This window comes from Pollachius pollachius (genome assembly GCF_949987615.1).
Source record: "Pollachius pollachius genome assembly, chromosome: 1".
Lineage (NCBI taxonomy): Eukaryota > Metazoa > Chordata > Actinopteri > Gadiformes > Gadidae > Pollachius > Pollachius pollachius.
The window spans coordinates 12,348,344-12,373,811 of record NC_136934.1 but is presented as its reverse complement, the minus strand read 5'-3'; the positions used below and the strand labels follow the sequence as shown (position 1 = coordinate 12,373,811).

The window sequence follows — 25,468 nt, the reverse complement described above, 5'->3', positions numbered from 1 at the left end:
AGAATCATGACTAAAAAATTCATGACTTGCTGAATCGTTTGAAGCAATTTGCATTTGCCTGCAAGTCTTCCCTGTGAATAGTAATTGTTTCCCATGTTGGGAACTCTTCTTAGCAGTACCTCACTGCTTACAACGACTGCTAGGCATTTGTGGACGCTCCCTAAAAAATAGGCGTCAAAGTTAAGAGCGAGTGCGTTTCGAAGGCGAACGGTCCTCTGTTGTTCTCCACGCAGAGTGGGGAGACGGCTCTGCATGTGGCCGCTCGCTATGGCAACGTGGATGTGGTCACCTACCTCTGCAGCATCAAAGCCAACCCGGACCTGTCCGACCGGGTAAGAACATCAATCTCTGTCTTCAAAACACTAACAGGTGGTTTCGATACTGTAAGACATGGTGCATATGATGATCACTGGTGTACACTGTTATGTACACTGTTAAACTGAAGTTTGTGACGGTCAGTTGCCTAATTAGTTACTCTGACATATTTTTATTTTAGTCTCCCACCACCAAATTTGTCAAAGCTTTTACAAAAAGTGAATATAAAGGACAATCTCTAGCAGATTAAGATTAAGTAAGAAAAAGTACTCCCAATAGGGAGTCAGGGACCTTAGATCCAAGAGGTCTACCAATAAGAAGTCAGGGACATTAGATTCAACATTAGATTTCTAACTTCCACTAAGGAGTCAGAAACTATAATTCCAAACATGTCGACTGATAAGGATCTTGAGACCATCGATTCAAGATGTCCACCACTAAGGAGTCAGAAACTATGGATCTAAGACCTCAAAGTACCTCGATTCCACTAAGAGGATCGACAAAGAGACCCACAAGTCAAACTCGGCGCCTTCATCCTCTCCCTCTACCACCCCCGCCCTCCCCTCCGTTGGTCTTCCACCTATCAGGAGCAGGAGACGCCGCTGCACTGCGCGGCGTGGCACGGCTACTCTGCGGTGGCGCGGGCCCTCTGCCAGGCCGGCTGCCACGTGGACGCCAAGAACCGCGAGGGGGAGAGCCCGCTGCTGACGGCGTCGGCGCGCGGCTTCGCCGACATCGTGGAGTGTCTGGCGGAGCATCGGGCCACCATGGAGGCCACCGACAAGGTGGGTGTGTCTCGGGTGCGGAGGTGGTTACCCCCCCCCCCCCCCCCCCCCCCCCCGCCCGTGGAGGAGGTTCACCACCTCCGCAGGCGTGACCAAGAGTTGTTTGAATCCTTTGTGATGGAAAAGTGAAGGGCAGCTGAGAGATGAACAGATATTCCCATCCCCGGTGGTCTGTCGAACATTGTTTGGCGAGAGTTGCACAAAAAGAAGAAGAAACATGCAAAAAAATTCAAGGGACTTATTCGGTATGCCAATGCAATAAATCCAATGGTACCTTAAACGTGTGTGTGTGTGTGTGTGTGCCGTGTTTCCAGGACGGCCACACAGCGCTCCACCTGGCCGTACGCAGGTGTCAGCTGGAGGTGGTGCACTGCCTGCTCAGGCACCACTGCCACGTGGACCAGCAGGATCGCCACGGCAACACGGCGCTGCACATCGCATGCAAGGACGGCAACCTGCCCATCGTCACAGCAATCTGCGGGGCCAAGGCCGGACTGGACCTGCCCAACAAGGTCAGGCTCGTCTTTTCCCATTAAACCTGAACCAGTCTCACCAGTCACACTTTAGAGATGAAGACAAAGGAAGAGGTTTACTACTATTATTACTAATGCTGGCCCAGATGTGCGAGTTTGAGTTCTCTGTTGATTGTTAGCTACGCGCTTACAGACCCCCGCTTCCAGCAACATCATTGGGCTAAGCCAATGTTAAGCGAATAATAATAAAAAGACCCCATTCACCCAGACTTTAGACCTTGTCATCTAACGTCTGAATTGTGAGACTATTGAAGCTCTAAATCTCTTCCCTTCAGGTCTCCCAGCTAGTATGTCTGTTGTCCTACCTGAAGCTGAGATCGGTGTGGTCATGGCTGATAATGACCTGTGTTTCACAGTGCAGCACCTAACTAAGGAATGTACGAGGACATTCTTTGTCCGTGGTGCTTTTATGATTTCATAAAGAAAACGGGGCAGCATTTTCTACCAAGCAGCATCACAGATATCCCGGGGTAACCTGTTTGGCCTGGTGACATGCAAACAAACGGTCAACATCACGACTTCTATCGCAGTCTTAAAATAGAAACCGCAAACAGGAGGCTCCTTGTTTCACATTGTGTGTGCATGTGTGCGTGTGTGCGTTCAGTGTTTGCCCAACGAGCCGTTCCCTCTAAAGGTTTTGTTTTGACATGGCTGCCCACACATTGGACCTTGGTCTTGTGTCTATAGCGGACACCGTCTGTTTTAAATATAACCAGATCCAAGAGGACTCGTGCACCCGGAGCTTATGCATTGGGCTGTCTCTGCACACAGCACTGTTTGTATGACAATCTGTTTGTTGTCTTCAAAAATAACAGCACACATCTTGGCCTGTTGGCCCCTTTCGCCTCCAGCTCTATACAAAGAACGTCTCCCTGTCCTCCCTGCCTTGTTCAACTTTTAACCGCTTCTTTCTTTGTTTCAATCACATGGGTGCTAATTGAATCCATCACCACAACTCAAGCGAGTGTGATGTGGATGTCGAAGGCACTTGGAGTCTGTGTGGAATCAGACAGAACAGGCTGCGTATCGTCGTGACCGAGCGGTGGTTAAACAAACCCGAGGCGACGGGGGTCTTGAGATGCGGGACCCCTGCCGCCATCACGCCCCTTTGTTGTGTTGGAACAACGGCATTGTTCACATGGCCACAAGTGGAAGGAGAGCCGGTTGATATTGCTCAACATCGCTTCACTTTTATCTATTGTTTTGTCAGATGTGCTCATATTTCCCTCGGGGAAGGGAAGTCTCCATTACGCGTGTGTTAGCGCACAGTTCCAGCAGCAAACCATGGAAAACCCCCAACCCTTCTTATTGATTTTTCATTCCCCGGCCCTGTCAGCGCATTAACAGATGTGCGGCAATTTCCGCACGTGGTTACGAAACGGTGCAAACTTTGTCCCATTCGGAGTCTGGGCTTTGTTTAATGTTCTGCACCACGGTTTGGTTTGCAGTCCACACATCATTGAAGACCCGCTAGCAGAACCTATTTTTCTTCTCCTCCTGGCACTGCAGATCTGTGTAGCCGCACCTAGAGTTTCAATCAATACTCGGTTACTGTGTAACACATCCAAAATGTCTAAATGTTGGAATTTAATATGGGAACGCAAGTAGGGAATTCAAACCGTCAACATGGGTTGTGGTGATGAGGTGTGTGTGTGTGTGTGTGTGTGTGTGTTCCTGCTGAATTGTTATGTCACTCAATTTGTTTCAATTGTAACTCAATCGAGCGCAAGGTGACTCAAGTGTTTTTAGCTGAAATGCTGAATCTCCTCAGATATATCCGTTTTTTAACTGAATCACAACTCATGCCCAATCGCAATACGTATCGTACCAGCACTCAAATGTTGCAACGTGAGGTCCCTGCGGACTCCCTTTCCGATTCCCCTCCCTAACGTACATGAGCTGAAGGAGCAATACTTTAGAAGTGTCCGATCAAAACACGACTTCTCCATCATCCTGTTATTTTCCACCGTCACCACGGAAACCTTTTATTTCTACAAATGTAGATTCTCTTGTTAAAAACAAACGACCAACCTCCTTCCATCCCCCCCCCCCCCCCCCCCCCGTGTGCAGTACGGCAGAACACCGCTGCATCTCGCCTCCAACAACGGGGGTCTGGAGGTGGTCCGACATCTGTGTCTGGCAGGAGCTAACATCGATGCTGTCACCAACGTGAGTCAACGCTCTCTCACTCACACACTCACTCTCTCACACACACACACACTGACAATGCCAAACACAACACTCGTACCAAACCGTCGTGGGCACTGGTGCCTGACCTTGGAAAGGTAACCAGCAGAATAACAATGCTGTTTGGTCCTCAGGCTGTTTGCATGAAATCAGTGCCAGAGCACAAAAAGAGCCAAAACAGGAGATATATAATATATGAATAAGAGAAACCACCCTGGGTGGTTGGCATACAGATTAATTTGGATAAGTTAATTTTATGCTTGGGATGTCAAGCAAGTCTTTTCCTTTATTCACCCTGTTTTTATGTATATGTATACGTGTATATATATGCTAAACAGTAGGAAAGCGCTGAAAGCAGATTTGGGACACTAAGAGGATTTGGATCTGCCTCTTTGGCGTATGCAAGGCTTTGGGTATGAATAATGTCAGGGACACCGTCCTAATAAGTTGTGTCCCCATTGAACACACATCAGGCTGACACTGGATTTCCATGATCTTGTGTGTCCTTCTTGGCTCAAACTGCTTAATGATTATATTGGCTAAATAAATGTATGTTCTTATTTGATTAAAGGATTAGTGACACTGCTGAGTGTGCAGCTAAATGAAAATGTCTTCCTATTTAAACTGAATAAAAATGGAATTATATCCATTTTAGCACACATTGATAAAGTTATTACAAATATTGCTCATAGTAATATCTTTAACACATAATTCAATTCATAAAATACCCTATATGGAAATTAAAAAATGTACATTGACTACATGGGCGAACAGCATTTTTTTGCAAAAATTATATCCATGTGTGATTTTAAATAGATCGATCCCAGCCTGGGATGTGGCCAGGTCTAAATGCTATCCCCAAATCACTCCACATATAACGTTGATGTCTTTCTACTGAGGGCTTTAGCAATACTTCTATGAAGGGAAGAGGACACAGGCATCAACACTGGGGTTTGCGGCAGGTGGTTGTATAGCCAGCTATAAGGGTCCTCTATAAATGTTTTAACATTGATTTGACGCTTCAATGTTTTAAGCTGAATAAGTGACATTAAAAATGAAAAAGAGGCTTTCTCTGGAGTAGATCACGAGCTACACATCCATATGCTCCTCTCCTCCTCTGCCGTCTATCCCCTGCCTGTTAATATTGCATTATTTCTGAGATGCTATACATGTTTAATCTAGAAGGCAGCCACTGGGGTCATGTATGATTTATTGGCCCTTTTTTGCTCACCGGTTTCGATTGTTTGGTTCTTCAGGATGTGTTATTTGGACGGTTGAATGGAATGACTTTAAAAAAATTGCTGGCTCATATAAGGTGCACATAATATGTTATTGGTTTAAACTTGAATTTCCGAAATGGTGTGAGTTTAACCGTAGAGTGTTGGGTATTAGTAAGATATGTTTTGCCCTTTTTTTCAGGCTGTTTTGAAGTATATTGTTAGAAAATATTTTATTACAGATAAAATGTTTCTTTATTTGAGATTTGGGACAGATTGGTCGATTGCAGGAATCAACGCTATGGAAACCTTGATGAGTGAACCAGGGCTGAGTGGCATAAGGAGTATGATGACCATGTCTATAAACTGATGGAAGTATATGGAGGGTATTGATCATAGAACATTAGGTTTGATCTCCTGTTGTTTTGTTTTTTCCAAAGGACGGCAAGACTGCAGAGGATCTGGCCACCAGTGAGCAACACGAATTCATCTTCACACTGCTCGGCAGGCTTAAAAAGGTACACACACACACACACGCACACGCACACGCACACGCACGCACACACACCGAGACACAGCCACAGCTGAGCATAGCAACACCGGTGGGTTGAATGCTGTTAGAATGAGAGGAAGGGCTGAATAGGGGGATGACATTGAAGTCGCTGTGTGGAGGTGTTGAACAACGTCATTCTATCAAGTCTGCCAGACTTGATCAACTTCTCCATCATCTTAGCTCTGGTGCTAGCAACACCTTCAGTCATGAATCAATGTTGCAGATGAAAACACAATTAATGTATAACTGATAAACTAAGCAGCGACTGTGGACAAAGAAATCGCTGCATTTTGTAGACCAATAAACTGATTTTAGATTGTTTATTAAATTAAATGCATATGATAAGCATTGGTTATACTCCAAACAGTTTGCATGAATTCTGTTTGCATTTTACCTCACTGATGTTCTTAAATCAGTTGTAAACCCCTCAAGGACAATCTCTTCCAAACACATTGTGAAACACTAAAACATGAACCTTTAGTCATTCGGTATACGCTTTAACCCAAAGCGATTGTACAAGTGAAGCTGAGAGCAAGTAAAGCAAAAGCATACAACCAAAATTGGAGTAGCTACCAAACCAAGGGAAAGTGCTGCACAACCTATGTGTTCAGCTTTCAACAGGGTTTGGTCTCTCTGCCCAGGACAACCACAAGCTGAGCTACATCCAGCAGCTGCGTCCAAGCCAGCTGCTGCAGCCCAGGATCAAGCTCAAGCTGTTCGGGCACCAGGGAGTGGGCAAGAGCACCCTGCTGGAGTCCCTGAAGTGCGGCATCCTGCGGAGCCTGTTCAGGAGGAAGAGGACGAGGATCTCCAACCCGTCGCGCCACCCCAGCTCCCCCGTCGCCTCCAAGCCCGCCGGTAGGTGGAGGTTCTCCTAAGTCAGTCGCGTCACGAATAAACAACCACGAAAACAACAAAATAATCAGGGGAGTCTTTTGCGTGAACTACATTTGACAAAACAATGGCGACTTAAATTAAGCAAATTGCAAAGGAGTTATTTGAATAGCGTCATAGCGTGACTGTTATATTTGGGTATTTTGTGCACTATTTTTGTATTCATTTTTATTCAATTTGGTCCCTGGCTGCGGGCACTTTGAGCACAGGTTCATGGCCTGTTTTCTGCTGAGCGCTTTGTGCTCTGTTCACCATCTTAACCTGATAACCTTGACAGCTGAGGCCAACGCTTGCCTCCGGGGCTCTGACAGTCTTCTCCTCCAGTCAGACCTGCAGACAGTGATTACTGAGGCTCACAAAGAATCCCACGCACACACAAGAAACACACACACGCACACGTCCCCCCTGTTAATGTTTCTCTTAAGCTATCTGTGTCTCTTGCGTGTTCCGTCTTCCTTTCTCTCTTTTAATCACACTCTTTCATGAACACACATGAAACACACACATACACACACACGCCTTCACTCATGTGCACACATGCACCCTCACATAGACTCTTCCTTTCACCCAAACACACACACTCACACACACACACACACACACACACACACACACACACACACACACAGATGTTCACATGCGTTCTTCCTTTCAACACACACACACACACACACACACACACACACACACACACACACACACACACACACACACACACACACACACACACACACACACACACACGCACACACACAGAAATACATTCTATTGTGTTTTTCCTTAACCACTCTTTACCGGCACCATTATCTTCTACAGAGGCCTGCTTCCCTCCCTGATAATGGCCGTCTAGAGTTGCACATCAGCTGAAGCACTAGGGCCTCTGTAGCCCAACATTCAGACCGGATTTCTTTAAAGCCTTTTAAACACTCTGGGGAAATGCTTACCAGAATAAAGAGATTGTTTTTGGTGCATGCTATTATTTGGAAATGACAAATGTGAGACATTGACGTGGTAGTTAAAAATAGGTATATAATGTATATGTAATGCATTTGGTTTTCTTCTGTTCTGTGAACTATGAATTGTGCACCGTCACATTATGGAATGTTCATTTAGATGAATCCCTCATCAGGAAGGTCAGCATGTGGTGATGTGTGGGCTCAGCGTCATCATGTTGACCCACATGGTTCTGCCTATGGAAACTAGAAACTCAGATATTCATAGATGTTGCTTTAAAACAGCCGGATTCAGTTTAAATAGTTAATTTCAAGACTAATACCTGCATTAAAGGGTGCAGAACGGTGCAGATGAAACCAATATACCTCTCTTGATCAATATCTCTCTCATTCTGTCTATATTACTCTCTTTCTACATTCCTCCAGTCTAAATAAAGCTGGCTGCTCACACCCCCTCCCCTACACACACACACACACATGGAAAATAGCTTATGATCCCTTTAACCCGAGATTTAGTCCTGCTGCCAGAGGAAAGATGTGGCCACAGATGTTGGGGTAGCGCTTCATTCCTCAGGACCAGAGCAGAACATTTATAATGAAAAGTCAGTCAGCTGTCTCTGGAAATGAGCGAACCCAAACAGGCCTCAAATTCTGCCTCACTGCATGGATTGAATTCCCCCATAGATTCATATCTGTACTCCTACCTACACAATGTTTCATCTGTTACTTGGGACTAGAGTAGTGTTTTCACGATACTTTTATCAATATTTGATGCGTACATTCAGACGTTGTTGGCTTCCATTCGATTTTTTTCTGTGGAACTCTTTTTTTTTTGCTTTTATTATTTTGGGATTGAAAATGTACATACATGCACATCTTTAATCAGTGACTATTGGATCAGTGGCTGACCAATCAGGTTGGATCCACTTTCTAAAGCTCTTAAGTGTTTAAAACGTGGCTGAACTGGAGATTAATTATTTCTTTCTCTGAGCTTTGCAACATTGACGAAAAATCCCACAAGCGCTCTCCTTTTGTGTGGAAACAGCACCCCCATGTGTCTGGAAATAGACCTTCATACAAACTAAACATACCGACAACAAGTCACCAACGGTCTGATAAAATTATTAAATGAAATAGTTTTTCATATGACGCTTTCAGCCCAATTCATCTAGGTTGGTCAATGCATTCAAAAATGTTGCCTGTGTTTGTACGTAAAGATGTATATTCCTACACACACAGAACCCACTAATATTGGATTGTTGCGTTAAACCCTTGTGTTGTGTCCATCTCCCTGTAGTCTCTGTGAGCATCTCCAACCTGTACCCTGGCTGTGAGAACGTGAGCGTGAGGAGCCGGAGCATGATGTTCGAGCCCAGCCTGACCAAGGGGGTCCTGGAGGTGTTCTCCCCCGTCCACAGCGCCCTGTCCTCGGCCGACGAGCTGGCCACCAGGGCCATCGACATCCAGAACACCAACATCAACGGTGAGGCCCCCGGGGTGTAGGGAGAGATAAGACCATACTGATACTGGCCCTCGGGGTGTAGGGAGAGATAAGACCATACTGATACTCATGATAATACGATCATCCGAAGGACGCTTGGGATGAGATGAGATGTGCCTTATTAATCTCACATGGGAAAATGTGGGTGTCACGATAGAAGGTAATAGGAATTTAAAAAGAGATAAACGTTGTTAAATGATTAAGGTTGAAGGGTTAGGTAGGCATCAAGATGTTCACTGAGGAATTAATGTATTTCCTTGAAAGCAAGGTTACATTGAGTTTTGAAGTCCACTGTTCTGCACTTCATGAGATGAAAAACCTGCACGTCAGCAGCTGCCTTATAGCACTTATAGCAATCAAATTAAAATGAACTGAGCTGCAGTAAAGCAAAATATTACACCACTTAGTCTGGGTATAGGGGGCAGTATAGTCTAGGGGGGGTTAGGGTGTTTTTACTCCCAGCAGTAAGGCACAGGGTTCAATCCCCCCCATGTACAATATACATATAGGGCATAGGCATCATTGAGCAAGGTGCCGTAAAACCTCCCTGCTACTTAATATAATGCATCTAAATTCACTGACTGTCGGTCGCTTTGGATAAAAGTGTCTGCTAAATGCCTTGAATGGCAATCGATTTTATTGTAGCTATAGCATTGAATCCACAGAACAAACAGCCCTCAGGCATATATACTGTAGGTATATAGGTTACAGAAGGGAAATTCACCCATGCTCTCTACTGGCCCCTGCAGGTGTGGGGGACTTCAGCGTGTGGGAGTTTTCTGGGAACCCTGTGTACCAGTGTGCCTACGACTACTTTGCGGCCAACGACGTGACGGCACTGCACCTGGTGCTGTTCAGCCTGGAGGAGCCCTACGAGAGCCAGCTTGGACACATCACCTACTGGCTCAACACGCTCAAGGCCCTCACCCTGCCCTCGGACAACATCGGTCAGCACCCGCCGCGTGTGTGTGTGTCTGTGTGTGCGTGCGTGTGTGTGTGTGTGTGTGTGTGTGTGTGTGTGTGTGCGCGCTCGCGTGTGTGTCTGTGCTTATGCGTGTGTGTGCTCTTGCGTGTGTTGGGTGTCGTCAGGATGGGGGGAAAATGCTGGTCGATTCATCCGTGAAGCAATTTTTCACCCATTTTGCATATGTGGCTGAATATCGACTTACCCTTCTACTCATGAACATGCAAACAAGAAGGAATGACCCTTCTCGTTTGCGTGTGTGAGACGATCCAGTTTTTACCTTCACTTGCATTGAGCTGGCTGCAAGCTTACAAATAAGATAACTTTTCCAACTATGTTATGTATTTCCATCATTGGGTTTTCATAATATTTCTTTGTGTGTGTGTGTGTGTGTGTGTGTGTGTGTGTGTGTGCGCGCGTGCCCCTCCCTCAGCGTTCGCAGGCCGCCTGCAGAAGCCCCTGGCCGTGTCGCTGGTGGGCACCCACGCCGACCTGGCCAACGTGCCGCGGGCCTTCTCCGGAGAGTTCCTCTACGACAAGGAGAGGGTGTTGCTCAAGGAAGTCAGGAACAGGTGTGTGGTCGCGTCCTGGCAGCCGCGGCAGCAGCTCAGTGGGGCACAGCGGGTTGACTGGTTACTAGTTCAACCCCCGCCTCTTCCTAGCTGAAGGCCGAGGCGTCCCTGAGCAAGGCACCTTACCCTAGCTGCTCCCAACGAGCTGGCTGTCACCTTGCGTGGTTGAAACTGCCATCGTCGGTGTGTGAATGTGTGTGTGAATAGGTGAATGTAAGGCAATATTGTAAAGCGCTTTGGATGAAAGCACTATATAAATGCAGTCGATCTACCAGGGTTTTACTAGCCGCAGCCCAGGAGGGCCCAGAGGTTGGCCGACCAGCTGGCGTGGGGCAATGCTTTCATCTTTTTTTAAATAACCCCACTTCTTCATGCTTCATTCGTACGTGTATTTTAAGTGCCGAGTTAGAAGACAGGGTTAGAAGAGGGAAGTTGTACTACTGTATTAGTAAAAAAAATATCGAGAAATGTAAATCTTCTCTCTGTTCTTGACATGGTAGAAAATTGGCCGGGCCAGTGGGGAACCCCTACAATCTGTCTGCTCTATCGCTAAACGGGGGGAAAATGTTGCTGACCATAAAGGCGACCGCTATAGAGAATATGGACTCTGCTATCGAGGGGAGTTCTAAATCGATTAAAATGTCTTCTCTATCGCCTATTCTGTGTGATATCAGGCTGGTACAAAAATGCTGTGAACCAAATTTCGAACTAATTTATTTTGGAAATATTCTTTTCATATATAGATGTTTATATATCCCAGATGTGCTGCTCCACTTGTGCCCTGTCATTGAGTGGAGCTGGCTGCTGTGTGTCCTCCAGGTTTGGGACTGACCTTCAGATCAGCGACAAGCTGTTTGTCATGGATGTCGGAGCATCAAATTCCAAAGACATGAAGACACTGAGGAGCCACCTGCAGGATCTGCGGACCACCATCATCTCGGTAGACCCCCCCCCACACACACACACACACACACACACACACACACACACACACACACACACACACACACACACACACACACACACACACACACACACCAATAATGGGGAATTCGGGTGACACAGCTGAAAGAAAGTAATCTAAAGGAGATGCAACTTTGATTTTATTTAATTTGAATTCATTTACATTTCATTTTGAATCAGTCTCTGCTGTTGCATATCATGTATCGAACATCCCTGCACAACATATTGCAGATTTATTCATTCCTTCCATCACCACACAGATAGCTCCACCTGAACCTTAACATGCTGGTTCATACTTCCGACCACAAGACCACACACACACACACATAGACATACAGACACACAGACACAGACACACACACACAGACACACACACACACACACACACACACACACACACACACACACACACACACACACCCAAAAACGGTACTTACAATAAATCACACTGGCACATGCCTTGAATCCCTCTCCTCCCCCTCCCCCTGCCCGCGTGTCTCCCTTGGGTGCTGCTCTCTCCACGGGGGGTCTCAGAGGTGCGGCCCCATGACCTTGCTGTCGGAGCGTCTGCTGGCCGCGCTGCCCGCCTTGAGGAAGCTGAGCGGACCCAACCAGCTGACGTCATGGCAACAGTTTGTCAGCGACGTCCAGGAGCACATCAACCCGCTGGCCAGCCAGGAACACCTGCGCACCCTGGCCCTCCAGCTGCACAGCATGGGGGAGGTGAGCAAGGCGGTATAATAGCCGGCATCTCTGCCCCAACGTACTGAAGGGGAAGGACAAAAACGTTCCTGCACCTGCATACTAAAAGTTGACATATTATACTACCAAATGTGTGCGGGATAGATGAGCAGCGTTTGCTACAGTCCACTGGGTAGGCTGGTTGACCCACATCAAGGTGGACACGCCCACTTGTGATGCCAGAAGCTAGACCAATGGCGACCCTGCCTTAGCTGAATCTCTGAAGCTAAGCAGGTGTGGGCTTGGTTAGTACTTGGATGGGAGACCAACTGGGAACACTGAGTTGCTGCTGGTAGTGGTGTCGGTTGGCGGCCAGTAGGTGGCGGCCTCTGGCTTAAACATCAATCCCGATGCCCCAGTGCAGTGATGGGGACACTGTGCTGTGGAAGGCGCCATCCTTCGGAGGAGACGTAAAACCGTGGTCCTGACTCACTGAGGTCCTAAAAGACCCCAGGGCATGCAAAGAATAGGGGTTTCCTCGGCGTCCTGGCCCAACCAGGCTCATTCAATCTGGCCCTCTAATCATCCCCCTGTATAATTGGCTGATTCATTAATTCCCTCTCCACCTCAAGCTGGTGTGTGGTGAGCATTCTGGCGCAGATTGGCTGCCGTGCATCACCCAAGTTGGTGCTACACACTGGTGGTGGTTAGTGAGGTCACCCCCCTTCAATGTAAAGCGCTTTGGGGACTTGAAAAGCGCTATATATGATGATTATTGTTATTATTATTATTATTATTATTATTATTATTATTATTACTATTATATTAGGAGGGAGACTTTCAAAACGGCTTGTAATGGCTAATCACACTCACACCTGGTGGTATCATATGTCACCTTTTAAAATAAGGGGGTCTAAAATGATTGTCCCATGCTACCACTGTGTTCTACCACTTGAGGGCACTGTTTGATAATGAGTGCTACTGCCTCGAGGTCCATCTGCTAGCAATCACACACCAGGAATAACAAACTAAAAAGGGAACATTTTGTTATTGTTATCCTCTGAGGAGGGCCAAACAGTAAAACAAAGCGCTGACTAAAGCCTTTTGGTCATGCTTCACGACAATGTGAGCTTGTGGTTTTTGTATCTCTTTCGTGCTTTTCATTTTTTTTTATATTAATAATTTGTTCTCGGTGTGGCTCTTCACCGTATGTTTTAACGACCACATTTTAACGACCTGCTCTCTCATTTACCGTACTTCCCTCCTCTCTTCTTCCTGCACTCCTACTCAATCTGAGTCATTCAATTAACCATCTCTCTCCCTCTCCCTCCCCGCCCTGTGCAGATCAACATCATGCAGAGCGAGACGGTGCAGGACGTGGTGCTGCTGGAGCCGCGCTGGCTGTGCAGCAACGTGCTCGCCCGACTGCTGTCGGTGGAGACGCCCAAGGCCATTCACCACTACAGGGGGCGCTACAGGATGGAGGAGGTGCAGGCGCTGGCGCCCGACAGCGACGTGGACGAGCTGCTGCAGATCCTGGACGCCATGGACGTGTGCGCCCGCGACCTCACCAACCCCTCCATGGTGGACGTGCCGGCGCTCATCAAGACCAACGGCCTGCACCGCTCCTGGACCGAGGAGGAGGAGGACGACGAAGAGGCGCTCATCTACGGTGGCGTGCGGCTGGTCCCCGCCGAGCACCTCACGGCCTTCCCCTGCGGCCTGTTCCACAAGCTGCAGGTCAACCTGTGCCGCTGGAGCCACCAGCAGAAGCCCGAGGAGGAGGGCGGCAGCGGCGAGGAGATGGACCGGGACATCCGCCTGTGGACCAACGGCGCCAAGGTCAGCCAGCCCAGCGCCGAGGCCATGGTGCTGCTGGTCAACCACGGCCAGGGCGTGGAGATCCAGGTGCGGGGCCAGGACACGGAGAGGGCCAAGTGCTACGCCCTGCTGGACACCGTGTGCAGCATCGCCGAGAACCTGCTGGCCTCCACCCTGCCGGGGTTGCTGACGGCCAAGTACTACCTGAGCCCCCAGCAGCTGCGGCAGCACCAGGGCCCCGTCATGATCTACCAGCCCAAAGACTTCCTGCGCGCCCAGCTGCAGCGCGAGTCCTCGCTCACCAACACCATGGGCGGCTACCGCGAGGGCTTCAGCAGCATCCTGGCGTTCGGCTGCGCCGAGGTGTACCAGCAGGGCAGCCTGGGCACGGACATCCACATCTCCAACGTGTGCCTGTTGGCGCGCCGGAAGCTGTGCCGCATGCTCGACCCCCCCGACTCGCTGGGGAAGGACTGGTGCCTGCTGGCCATGAACCTGGGCCTCACTGAGCTGGTGGCCACACACAGCGCCCCCAACGGGAGCCCTCCGGAGCTGGAGCCGGAGTCGGAGCGCGACCCCGAGCTGGACCCCCCGCCGGCCAGCCCCACGGCGGCCCTGCTGCGGGAGTGGAGCGGGCGTCCCGACGGCACGGTGGGCGTCCTGATGGCCAAGCTGAGGGAGCTGGGCCGGCGGGACGTGGCCGACTTCCTGCTCAAGAGCTCTCCTATTTTCCGGGTCAACATGGAGGCGGTGGGCGCGGCGCCAGGGGGCTACGTGGCCACCTGCAACGGGGGCACGTCGTACAACTCAATCAGCTCCGTCGTATCTCGCTGAGTCCAGCCGGGAGGGACCCTGACCTCACGCCGCTTGGATTCAGAACGGTGACCGTACCGAGATGAGCTATATACTGACCCCCCCAGGTAAAGTATTTCGGTTTTCCCGGCCCCCGGCCGGAGTTTAGAGATCCGTCTTGATGAACATTGAGTGCAGTCTTTACCCAGAGACTACTGGCATCCCCCTCCTCCAAGGCTCCAGGATGTGGCGGTGGCCTGTAGAGTGGATGTCGTGTTGATGCCTCCCATGTAATGTAATGACCATGTTTTCCAATATGAATGTGTCTAGAATCACTTGAGTGTTCCCAGAAGGAATTATTTGCTCAGCTGCTTAACTTCTTAATCTGTTGTGCTGCTTTTTTTTTTTTTTACAATAACAACACTCCCTTAAGACTTAAGACTCTCTTTGTTGCAATCGGTCTAGTGTGTACACGTGATATCAGCCTTTTGGTTCACTGAGTTATTTAGTTGCTGTTGTCCTACAGTGTAGGTGATATTAATTGCTGCTGTCTTGAAGCACTTAGTCTATTTCAGCCGACTCATTCTCACCTCTGTTCCAAACGGTCTGGACGACGATGGAGATTCAGATCGATGCCGAATGTTATGTATCCATTTTTTTTGTTGTTGTTTTTTTGGCTTGAGTGGCTTTTAGCCCTTTCGCCCCCCCCTCGCCCTACCCAAAGATAAGCACAATATCTCTGTTGAAAGGAAATAGTTTTACTCTTTAAACATCAGAGGAGCTGTGCCTTGTTCAAACTTTTAAAGAAGACAAATCAATACATTCCCTCAAACTTGGTTCATAGTGAGATAAACAAAGCAGTGCGCAATGTTGTTTAGATGCTGTTAAACGGAAAGAAACATTTGAAAAGCATATCAAAGGCAACTTTAACGGCGGCAAACAGGGTAGAGCGATGCACACATACTTGATAGTTTAAGCGCGCAAAAAGGGATTACAATGCACCAAACTTGCATCACCCTATATCTTGATGAAATGTACATGAATGGTGTTGAATTTTATTAATGAGGAGGTGAACCCTTTACAGCCAAAACCACCTGTGGACCTGTGCATGTGGATCTTTTCCTTGTCTTGATTGGTAAGAACTATAGAGGGTCAAATGATAGAACACAGCTTCTAGGGAAAATAAGTTGTGTTGTTCTGGTGAAGGCATAAGGCCTGGCTTTACCTTCCTCCTTTTGGTTTTGGTGTGGACTGCCTTTCTCAATAATAGCGAAAAATGTGTTTGGTACACCCAAAAAGCGCCACCATTTTACATGCCCTGGAAGTAAAATCTAACTCTTTCTGACCCACACTGACAATTGGACTTTGACTCCAATTTTCAACTTTTTTCTACCCCATGTCTAAGGAAATCCTTTTTGTTACATGTCAAAAAAAAGTGTTGCACACGTGGTACAGAAACAGGAGGTGTATAGGTTTTTGAGATTTAACATGGAGGTTTTGGACATAATGGCACTTGTTTTGTGTGTGCCTGCCTTGCCAGCATCCACAGTATTCCCCCTCTTTGCCCAAGAACGTAAATCTGATGCTTCATATGCTACTGTTGGGGCTCCCTGACGATTGCCAATATATCCAGTGTACTTTGGTACATTGTAAATACCTAAGACCTATGTGTTGTTTCTGTTCTCATGCCCACTTTTTTATTTTATATATATACATTTATATATATATATATACATACAGTATAGATAATATTCCAAGCGGTCTGTCCAAATCGGTTGTTTGTAAAGAGGCAACATGAATGTACTGCAAGTGTTTTTGTTGTGACTATAAATATTGCATTAAAATGAAATCTTCACTCAATTCCACTCTGAACTAGCATATACGTACAACCTGTTGAACTGAAATGTCCCATTAGGTTTAGACATGGAAACCTATCATTTACCCGAGGCTGGGTTGTTTCTCTCATATTGTTGTCAACTGTTGTGTGCCTACACACGCCTTGTTCCTTTATCAAAAACCTTTTATACGCTTCAAAAAATTCTGAAAGGAGAAAAAAAAACTTTGTAAAAGTTGTGTCTGAATGATACTGATGCGTGGTGTGTCTTCTCTACATTTCTCTCCCTCAAAGTTGGAGCGAGAGAAGAAAAGAAAAATGGGAATTGTAGGCTGACTTATTTACCTTGATGAGCCTTGTTCTTTGAGGTACACAGACCGATGAGCCAGAGTTTCGAGAAAGAGACGAGATGTTAGCATTGGCTATATCCTATAGGCCTCCAGTAAATTGAATCATAGTCTTTTGTTACATTTATTCAGCATGTTTTCAACTGCAACATTCATAGTACTTCTGACACTTACCAGTGTTGCACATTTTTATAATAAATTCTTTACCCGATTTGCATTGGTTTTATTGCCTCAATTACAGCTCGTCATGTTAAATAATTTGCCACAAAGCAACTGTATATTTTATACAACTTTGTTTTTACGAATGCTTTCTAGTGAGTTATTGTACAAGAATATTTTCCAAGTAGCTGCACTTTCGTAGCTGTGTGAAAGTAACCATTAAAAGACTTCAACACTAAGAATAATAAACTTATAAAAATGTGAAAGAAAAAACAGTACCACCAAGGTGGCCCTACATCATCCCACAACATAAAATGTTCTTATTTGAACGCCTAATAGATACTAGTTGCAGCAAGCGAATGACTTCCCGAACCCAGCAGCAACTGACCACCTGCGACAACATACCCGTTTCACAGGATGTCCTAGGGGAACTTCCTGTCATGGTCCCTTAATGCAGTTGGTCAATGGCAGGGTGAAGTGACTTGCAGTTTCTGTCATTCTTTCCTAATGTGAAAAGGAGATAGTTGCAGTTATGGCTGCACTGATAGTGCACTTATGTAAATGACATGTTGCTGAGTCGGATGATGTAACGGGTTAACAGTCTATATTTGACGTCATTTGCCTCCTGCCTCGCCGTTGAGTCCTGGGCCGCAATATCCCCCCACCCCCGGTGTGTGAAGTCCCTCTGTCAGAACCAGAGACTGTAGTATTAGGACTGGATCAACACCGAAAACCCCTGTTCTGTCGTGGGCGGAACAAAATCACTGCCCCTTGACATGCTCTTACTGCTTACTGTTTCCTAATTTAGCCCACATTTTTATATTAATCAGTAGAAGTCCTTAGTCTGGTCTCAATAATACCACAGAACATTAATTCCACTTAATATTCTTATTTTTTCAAAGAAACACGAAAAATATGTATTTGCCCAATCTTAGTGAAGCCAGTCCTTGAAATCCTGACATGAAGAAATTATTGACCCTAACACTTATCTCCAATTAACCCTATCTAATTATTGAATGTTCTAGGAAGGTGTGTGTGTGTGTGTGTGTGTGTGTGTGTGTGTGTGTGTGTGTGTGTTGGGAGAGAAAAAATCAAACACTGTTCATCCTTTTGCAATGACATGGCATTCTTTTAGGAAGTAACCAAGCATCCAAGACCGTCACGTGGTGTCACGGGATCACATGCTGATGACGTCATATGTATGGGCGGAGTGTCGATGGAAAAAACACCTCACAGGACCAATCAGAAGACACCGTATGAGCTCCTCCAGCGTCGCTCCTGCATTTATAAACTTTGTGCACCTTTGTACAAGAAGCCGTCTTCTCTAACAGCATCTAAGACTACAGTAAGTTTACGCTATCAGCTGGCTTTTAAGATAACCGCAGATTTTTAAAGCTTCTCATTTACGTTACAATGTATTTTATTTTCATAAGAAATCCGTACAATGGATAATGGGAAAATTCCGTGTTTGGGGAGTTGTTTTTCTTCGGATCCTAAAAGGCCCGACTGAACAAGGACTTCTGATTGCCATTTCGATCCAGACGTGTCAAATTCCACATTGCTTTAGTAGTGTATAGCTTGCAGATTATCATTTTACTACGGTGTTGCGGTGAATCCTTGTAGCCCTCCTGTTATTTTATTTTATTTTTTTCCCATCCAGAATTCGTTAAATAAATCAAGCAGATCATTCATGTGTACCCGTTTCAAACATAAACAACACCGTGTTCATCGTCTGAACAGCTCAAATCGATCACAAAATTACTTTTCCGTGCACTGGCTGCGGTAGGGTCCTGGTTTTGTTTTCCTCTGGTCTTAAAGGCTGCGCCGCCGCCCGGATCCCATGACTCGGCTCACACAAAGCACTATGTTTTTTTTAGGGACTTCTCAAGATTTCGTTTCTGTAATCCGTGCTCTCCTCAGACGAGAATCGACCACATTGCGTCTACTCTCCATAGCCATGGCTATTACAGCTCTACTCGGCAAACAAGTCGATCTTGCAGGCCCGTGTCCTTGTTTTGTTAAGTGGGAATGTTGTATCTGCAATGTGGGAGCTATGGATCTGGACTAGCTTGTCGATCGTGGATGTCTTTCAGCGTTCATAGTCGATGGATTTGTGTAACCATGACCATCGTTCCTGATTTGTATATGCTATTTTGATCATTTTTTAACCCAACTTGTTTTTCTCCCCTTTCATTTCCCACTAGACGCCATGATGATGCTGCCTCTAGCGGTAGTTACGCTGTGCCTCAGTGCAGTCCTGTCTGCTCCCACATTAGACTCACAGTTGGACGAGCACTGGAACCTATGGAAGGGGTGGCACAACAAGGAGTTTCATGTGGTGAGTCTTTGAATTAGTCTTATGAAGAATCTCAATGTACGGAATTAAAATGCATCTATTTAAAAAACGGATGGTGTAAAAAATATTGACTCGTTGACCTGGTTTCTATATTAAAGAAGGAGGAGGGCTGGAGGAGGATGGTGTGGGAGAAGAACTTGAAGAAAATTGAAATGCACAACCTGGAGCACTCCATTGGCAAGCACACATACCGGCTGGGGATGAATCACTTTGGACATATGGTAAGAACCTGCGCACAAAAGGAAGTGGGACAGTGTTGGTGGTGTTTCTCAGGTGTCTGTTCAACGCCCGTCCATTACCTGCATATTCTGCATAGCATATTCCACAAATGGCCGCGATATCTTGACGGTGGTGTCACTGTTGTGCTGCTCTGTCCTGTTTCTCCAGACTCACGAGGAGTTCAGGCAGGTGATGAACGGCTACAAGCCCAGGCAGCAGAGGAAGACCAAGGGATCCATGTTCATGGAGCCCAACTTCCTGGCCGCCCCCCCTGCCGTGGACTGGAGAGAGAAGGGCTACGTGACCCCCGTTAAAGACCAGGTATGTTCCTCGTTCAGCCCCGTGCAACAGCTACCTGCTACTTTTCAGCACCTACTTTGATGCTATCCTGTGCATTGGTTATATATGGGAAGAGCAAAGTGTATCTAAAGTCCATGTTTATCACTAGGGGTGTGAACGGTTACAAAAAATTGCAAACGGTAACACAACCCCTTTTTTTTCGTGTACACGGCTAACCGTTCTTTTTATTAATCAATGATTTTTTTTTTTAAAGTGGACCGCGGTCGCGCTATAGGGGGATTATTTGTTTATCAACACGGCGGATGCGCGAGCAGAATGATCGCAAAAAGAATATTTGTTTAACCGGTTGCCATGGTTATCTCTGTGTGGTTAATTTGCAGTTGCGGTGTTAATTAGGATGTTGTCAGCTTACTGTTACATTAAACTGTAATCAGAAAACGCGGTTATATGCTATAGACCCTATAGTATCTGGTATAAAGGGGGTGAATTTCAAATTATAAATATGTACACTTTATGTTGAAAGTATAGACCATCTCGATTCCCATTGAAACGAATGGTGCGGTGATTATTCTTCAAAACGAGAGCTGGTAAATTGTTAAAAATGAATTAAACTATAATCAGACAACGCGATTATATGCTATAGACCCTAGAGTATCTGTGGTATAAAGGCTGGGACGAATTTCGAATTATAAATATGTAAACTTTATTGAACATATGGACCGTCGCGATTCCCATTGAAACAATGGCGCGGTGAATTATTTTTATTTTTTTTACGGTTTTCGTTTACTTATTTTTCCTAAATGGTTATGATTTACTAAGGTTACACCCCTATTTATCACTATGTAGTGAGGGAAGTTTACACAACCTTAACAGGTGGTATTTGAACATTGGAGTCCAGCCATGTGACCACAGTGAGGCAGAACATTTTTTGTTTGCAATTTTGTTGCAAAATGGATCCAGTCTGAAGTGCAAACACGCACTTGCTAAGCTTGTCACAAACCCAAAGGACAATTCCTTCTCCTTTTTTTGAAGAAGAGGAAAGGGGTCTGACTGTGTTGAAGTTGCTGGCTACCTAGCCTAAAATGTTTGAATCTTAATGGCTGATATGAGGGGACATTCAAGTAAGATGTCGTCTTCGAGTTAAAATGGGAAGCATTGCTTCTTTTGGACATGAGTTTTATTTTTATTGGGCCTGTGTTAAAAGCGCAGCCTGATAAGGTTCACATTTGGTAGTTTTCTTTTTATCTGTTTACCACACACTGTTAACTCCCCCCCCATGTCAGTGATGTCTCCTCCCCCTGTACAGTTAGTAAGCTGATCACCCGTGAATAGGGTTGGCTGCTGGGTCAGGAGTGGCACAATATTTTGACCTACTTTCAAAGGTCGTAATGCTAGTGGCTAAACGGACCAGGCATTCCTTTTGTGTTTGGATTAGTCCCAACGATTGCAGTAAAATTATAGATCATGGCCATAAAATCTTAAAAGGTAATAAACCCATTGTTATCCGTATCTTGTCGATTACACTTAGTTTCTTTCAAATGTCTGAGCAGGTTCATGTACCACCACAAATGTCTGCAGTTCGGACCTTTTTCAGTATGTTAACCGCACCGTTGTCCCTGTGCCCCCCTTCCAGGGCGACTGCGGTTCCTGCTGGGCCTTCAGTACCACCGGGGCTCTTGAGGGCCAGCAGTTCAGGAAGACCGGCACACTGGTGTCCCTCAGCGAGCAAAACCTTGTGGAATGCTCCCAGCCAGAGGGCAACGAGGGCTGCAACGGAGGCCTCATGGACCAGGCCTTCAAGTACGTGGAGGACAACGGCGGCCTCGACTCGGAGGAATCCTACCCTTACCTTGGCACTGTACGTATTGCATGACCTGTTTGGTACAAGTTGGGAAATGATTATATAGATGTATGTAATGATAAACTTTGAGAAAAGACATTGGAACTTTACATACGTCTTCATGTAATGGCAGATGTTTTTTGGTGTTTTCCAGGATCTTTTGCTAACTGTTTTCGCTGCCTGCCTCCTCCCCTATTGTCCAGGATGACCAGCCTTGCCACTATGACCCCAAGTTCAACTCTGCAAACGAAACCGGCTTTGTGGACATTCCGAGCGGCAAGGAGCGCGCCCTGATGAAGGCCGTGGCCTCCGTGGGACCTGTGTCCATCGCCATCGACGCCAGCCACGAGTCTTTCCAGTTCTACGAATCAGGTGAGCTGCTTTGCTCGTGACACTGCGATGGCAGGTTTGGCACTGCTTCTTTAAAGTGTATTCATGTTTTTCCTCAGTCAACAAACTTTTAATCATTTTTATAACGTGGTGTTCTTAAGGCATCTACAACGAGAAGGCGTGCAGCAGTGAGGATCTGGACCACGGTGTGTTGGTGGTCGGCTATGGCTTCGAGGGCGAGAACGTTGATGGCAAGAAGTACTGGATCGTCAAGAACAGGTGAGCCTTCTTACGACTTACTACTCGTGTAGGGCAAGAGATGCGCCTGTGGATTGATGTACATTTTTTTGAACCCGACTGTATTGGCTCATATTTGGACAAGAATTTAGCCTTGGATGATTGTTGACCTTTTTTTAATCTAATGCTGTGTCCAACCTTGCAGCTGGAGCGAGAAGTGGGGAGAAAAGGGCTACATCCTCATGGCTAAAGACAAGAAGAACCAATGTGGAATCGCAACAGCTGCCAGCTACCCCCTGGTCTAGATGCCACAGCAATTTAGTGGTGATGAACATAGCATTTTGAAATGGTATTTGCGGGAGATTTGTCATTCAACAAAAAAAATAATTGTTTTTAAATCAAGTTCAAAGAAGGCAGGATTAACTTTGTCAGATAAATACACTGTCATGTTTCTGCGTGTTTTACGGAGAAACAATGGTTTTAGGGAATGCCATTATATAATGGCTTGATTTTATGCCACTTTATTCATTCATTGTCTTTTGAGTCTTTGTAAATATATTTGCCTACTTTCTAGGCATTTTCTTAACCCTTGCCATGTCCGTTCCATAAATGTTGAAATCTCTTTTTTTTTATTGCTTTTGCTGTGATCAATTAAATTTGTGGAACTGTGGTTTGACTCTGGTTTTCCTTCATTCTATTCCAATAAGATTTTCCCTCAGATTGCAATGTCTTTCAAATCAAATGCAGGTCATGACTTTGCCCAGGACCCATTGTCTGAGGTTTATTGCCCGAGTAAAGAAAATAATAACCATCAAAACCATGCGTTGTGTTCTCTGGGAACGATTGGGTGGGGTAGGTTGGCAGTTACCTTCTGACGCCAGTTATCTCGCGTGCCTGTATTCATATTCATCGTGTGCTGACAAGACTGAGTCATGATGTTCTTTCCCGTAATCGTAACCCCCTTTTCCTTGTGCTTGGGAGCCCTGAGGATTATTCACTTCCTGCCTTCTTTTGGTTAACCATTTCAAAACATAACGAATTACTTTTCACATGGCTACCCTATTGCATAACGTATGCCCTAGTTTAATAATGGATTATTGTTTAGATCTATTTTTTGAAGCATACAGGAGTTAACCCAGAAATACAACACATCCTCTTAAATGTTGACCTGATAAAACGTATTTAAAAAAACGTACACCATTTGCTAATCGAGCAGCCATTGGCGGCTTAAGATTCCAGTGCTATTTTAGTAGAAATTAAGTTTGTTTTGGAGTCCTGCTTGAACCCCATTCAAACCTGAGGCCTGAGAGACCCCATTCATTACCCCATTCAACCCACATCACCTAAGTTACCACTAGGGGTACATCTCTTGCCGCCTAAAACCATGATTCACTTTTACTTACTACAGTATGTTAAACATTTTTGGTTCATATTGTATTGACTGGTGTAGAATTCAACCACAATTGAAATGGTCTTTATTAATTTGAAAACAGCTCACAATTATCATTCCAAAGAGAGGCCAAATGAAAATGATTGAGTCGACCATAACTTCTTAACCGAAGCGTGCATATAAAACAATTTCTCTCAGCGGTTATATTAATGAGTCCACCATTTGTCTGCGGTGACAGTTGATCCCAGAAAACGAGAACACTTCCTCTTGCGGTTACGTTTGTTCTCTCGCACTTCTCCTGCAGAACACGTTTCCTGGTACATTGTTGATTAGTGTGAATGACTCACAAGGGAACACATCACATCACATTAGGGTATGAATATAAGTAAAAGTGAAGTATGCATCGTGATTTGTCTCTTAATTAAAATGTCTCCTTACCATATTTCTTTATTTATTGTGCGTGTGTGTTTATTCATAACTAATACGGAACTAACTATGACTTCCCCTTTTTTTTTTTTGAATGCTAAAAATTGGATGTGTTTGAAAAAAGAAAAGACAAAAAGTATGACGTTTTTGAAACAAGGCCAAATGTTTACTGGTGCTTCTTGACAAAGGACAAGTACTCTGCAACATCGTCGGGGGAGCCGACCACGAACGGCACCCGTTGGTGCAGGCTCTCTGGCTGGACGTCCAGGATCCTCTGGGTCCCCGTGGTGGCCAGGCCCCCGGCCTGCTCGATCAGGAACGCGATTGGGTTGCACTCGTACAGGAGCCGCAGCTATTGGTTGGAGGGGTTCATCATGAAAGTTATGCATGCAATGGATAATTGCATTGTTGTAACCTATGGCTTAGGGGGTGATTTGTTACCTATATCCTTATATTATCCTAAGAAGATAATAGAAAGCAGTTGAGCATTTTTGCCTTATGTTCAATCGCTCATTTAGTGCCGTTTAAGCAAAACGAGAAGTAGGGCTTGAACATCAGTTATTAGTTGTTATATGGTATACCGCATTACATTTTCTAAATTCAAAGGCATTCTGATGCCTTATACTAAAACATCATGCTCTTTGAATAGTTGCCATTGCCATGCTTGAGATGAAAAGTGACTGAGTGCAGAGATGGGGGAACTGTGAGGAATTGAGGACGTGCCCGGCTCAGCCTAAGAGCTACATTAAATATTCATATTTCAGATGGGCGTCTGGGAAACTCTAATTTGAAAACCTTGAATAACCTTTGGGACATAACGGATTGCATTTCCATGGCTTTCTTTGCTGTCTTCAATGGAAAGACGCTGTATGTATGTTCTGCCCCCCCCCCCCCCCCCCCCCCCCCCCAACACCCCAAAGCCTGTTATCTCCAGAGTGTGTGTATGTGTGTGTCTGTGTGAATGTGTTGTCAGACAAGAACTGCTAAAGGGTTGTGTATCAATTTCAATTCAATAACCTACCTTTGCATGTGTGTGCATGTCTCTGTGTGTGCAGTTGTCTATGCGTGTGTTTGTGTTTGTTTTTAATCATAATAATCAATACTCTTATTCTCTCATTTTCTTTGTCGCTTTGTCTCTCTCTCGCCAACCCTTCTCCCTTTCTGTGTATTTGAGTCAGACCACAGTCATCTCCCTGTTGTGTATCTTTATCTCATGTGTACATGTTCAATCAGATGTCCAGGGCTAACCACATTGCCAGGAAAAACAGCCAAAATCCTAATTCAAATTTTCTTAGTGCC

General features: G+C 45.8%; 3 protein-coding genes across 4 annotated transcripts in view; 2 read left to right on the top strand and 1 right to left on the bottom strand.

Annotated features, from left to right (window-relative positions):
- dapk1 (death-associated protein kinase 1) overlaps positions 1 to 17,167 on the top strand; it is a 50,350-nt gene extending 33,183 nt beyond the window's left edge. For both annotated transcript variants that reach the window (XM_079737662.1, XM_079737663.1), the window contains exons 15-26: positions 234 to 332; positions 903 to 1,100; positions 1,415 to 1,612; positions 3,704 to 3,802; positions 5,478 to 5,555; positions 6,232 to 6,448; positions 8,735 to 8,920; positions 9,688 to 9,885; positions 10,336 to 10,474; positions 11,294 to 11,414; positions 11,972 to 12,160; positions 13,463 to 17,167. In XM_079737662.1, the coding sequence (XP_079593788.1) occupies positions 234 to 332; positions 903 to 1,100; positions 1,415 to 1,612; positions 3,704 to 3,802; positions 5,478 to 5,555; positions 6,232 to 6,448; positions 8,735 to 8,920; positions 9,688 to 9,885; positions 10,336 to 10,474; positions 11,294 to 11,414; positions 11,972 to 12,160; positions 13,463 to 14,773 (3,033 nt within the window). In that variant the 3' untranslated portion in view covers positions 14,774 to 17,167. The remainder of the gene's footprint in view (positions 1 to 233; positions 333 to 902; positions 1,101 to 1,414; positions 1,613 to 3,703; positions 3,803 to 5,477; positions 5,556 to 6,231; positions 6,449 to 8,734; positions 8,921 to 9,687; positions 9,886 to 10,335; positions 10,475 to 11,293; positions 11,415 to 11,971; positions 12,161 to 13,462) is intronic.
- A 1,135-nt stretch (positions 17,168 to 18,302) lies between these two features.
- On the top strand, positions 18,303 to 23,023 carry ctsla (cathepsin La). The gene is made up of 8 exons (XM_079754227.1): positions 18,303 to 18,416; positions 19,276 to 19,409; positions 19,526 to 19,648; positions 19,815 to 19,967; positions 21,580 to 21,804; positions 21,990 to 22,158; positions 22,278 to 22,395; positions 22,559 to 23,023. Exons 2-8 carry the CDS (start codon positions 19,281 to 19,283, stop codon positions 22,656 to 22,658), a joined length of 1,017 nt encoding a protein of 338 aa, XP_079610353.1. The 5' UTR covers positions 18,303 to 18,416; positions 19,276 to 19,280; the 3' UTR covers positions 22,659 to 23,023.
- Positions 23,024 to 23,876: 853 nt separating this feature from the next.
- The window catches only part of fbp2 (fructose-1,6-bisphosphatase 2), a gene marked incomplete at its 5' end in the record, with an annotated part of 10,369 nt that continues 8,777 nt past the window's right edge, over positions 23,877 to 25,468 (bottom strand). The window contains one exon of the mRNA XM_079756621.1: positions 23,877 to 24,521. Coding sequence (XP_079612747.1) covers positions 24,336 to 24,521 — 186 coding nt within the window. The 3' untranslated portion in view covers positions 23,877 to 24,335. The remainder of the gene's footprint in view (positions 24,522 to 25,468) is intronic.

Bases quoted from the DNA above. Each gene is read 5' to 3' on its own strand.
- ctsla (XM_079754227.1), top strand. From the start codon at position 19,281: ATGATGATGCTGCCTCTAGCGGTAGTTACGCTGTGCCTCAGTGCAGTC. The intron at 21,805-21,989 runs GTACGTATTGCA...CCTATTGTCCAG, and splicing joins CCTACCCTTACCTTGGCACT to GATGACCAGCCTTGCCACTA. The intron at 22,396-22,558 runs GTGAGCCTTCTT...CCAACCTTGCAG, and splicing joins TACTGGATCGTCAAGAACAG to CTGGAGCGAGAAGTGGGGAG.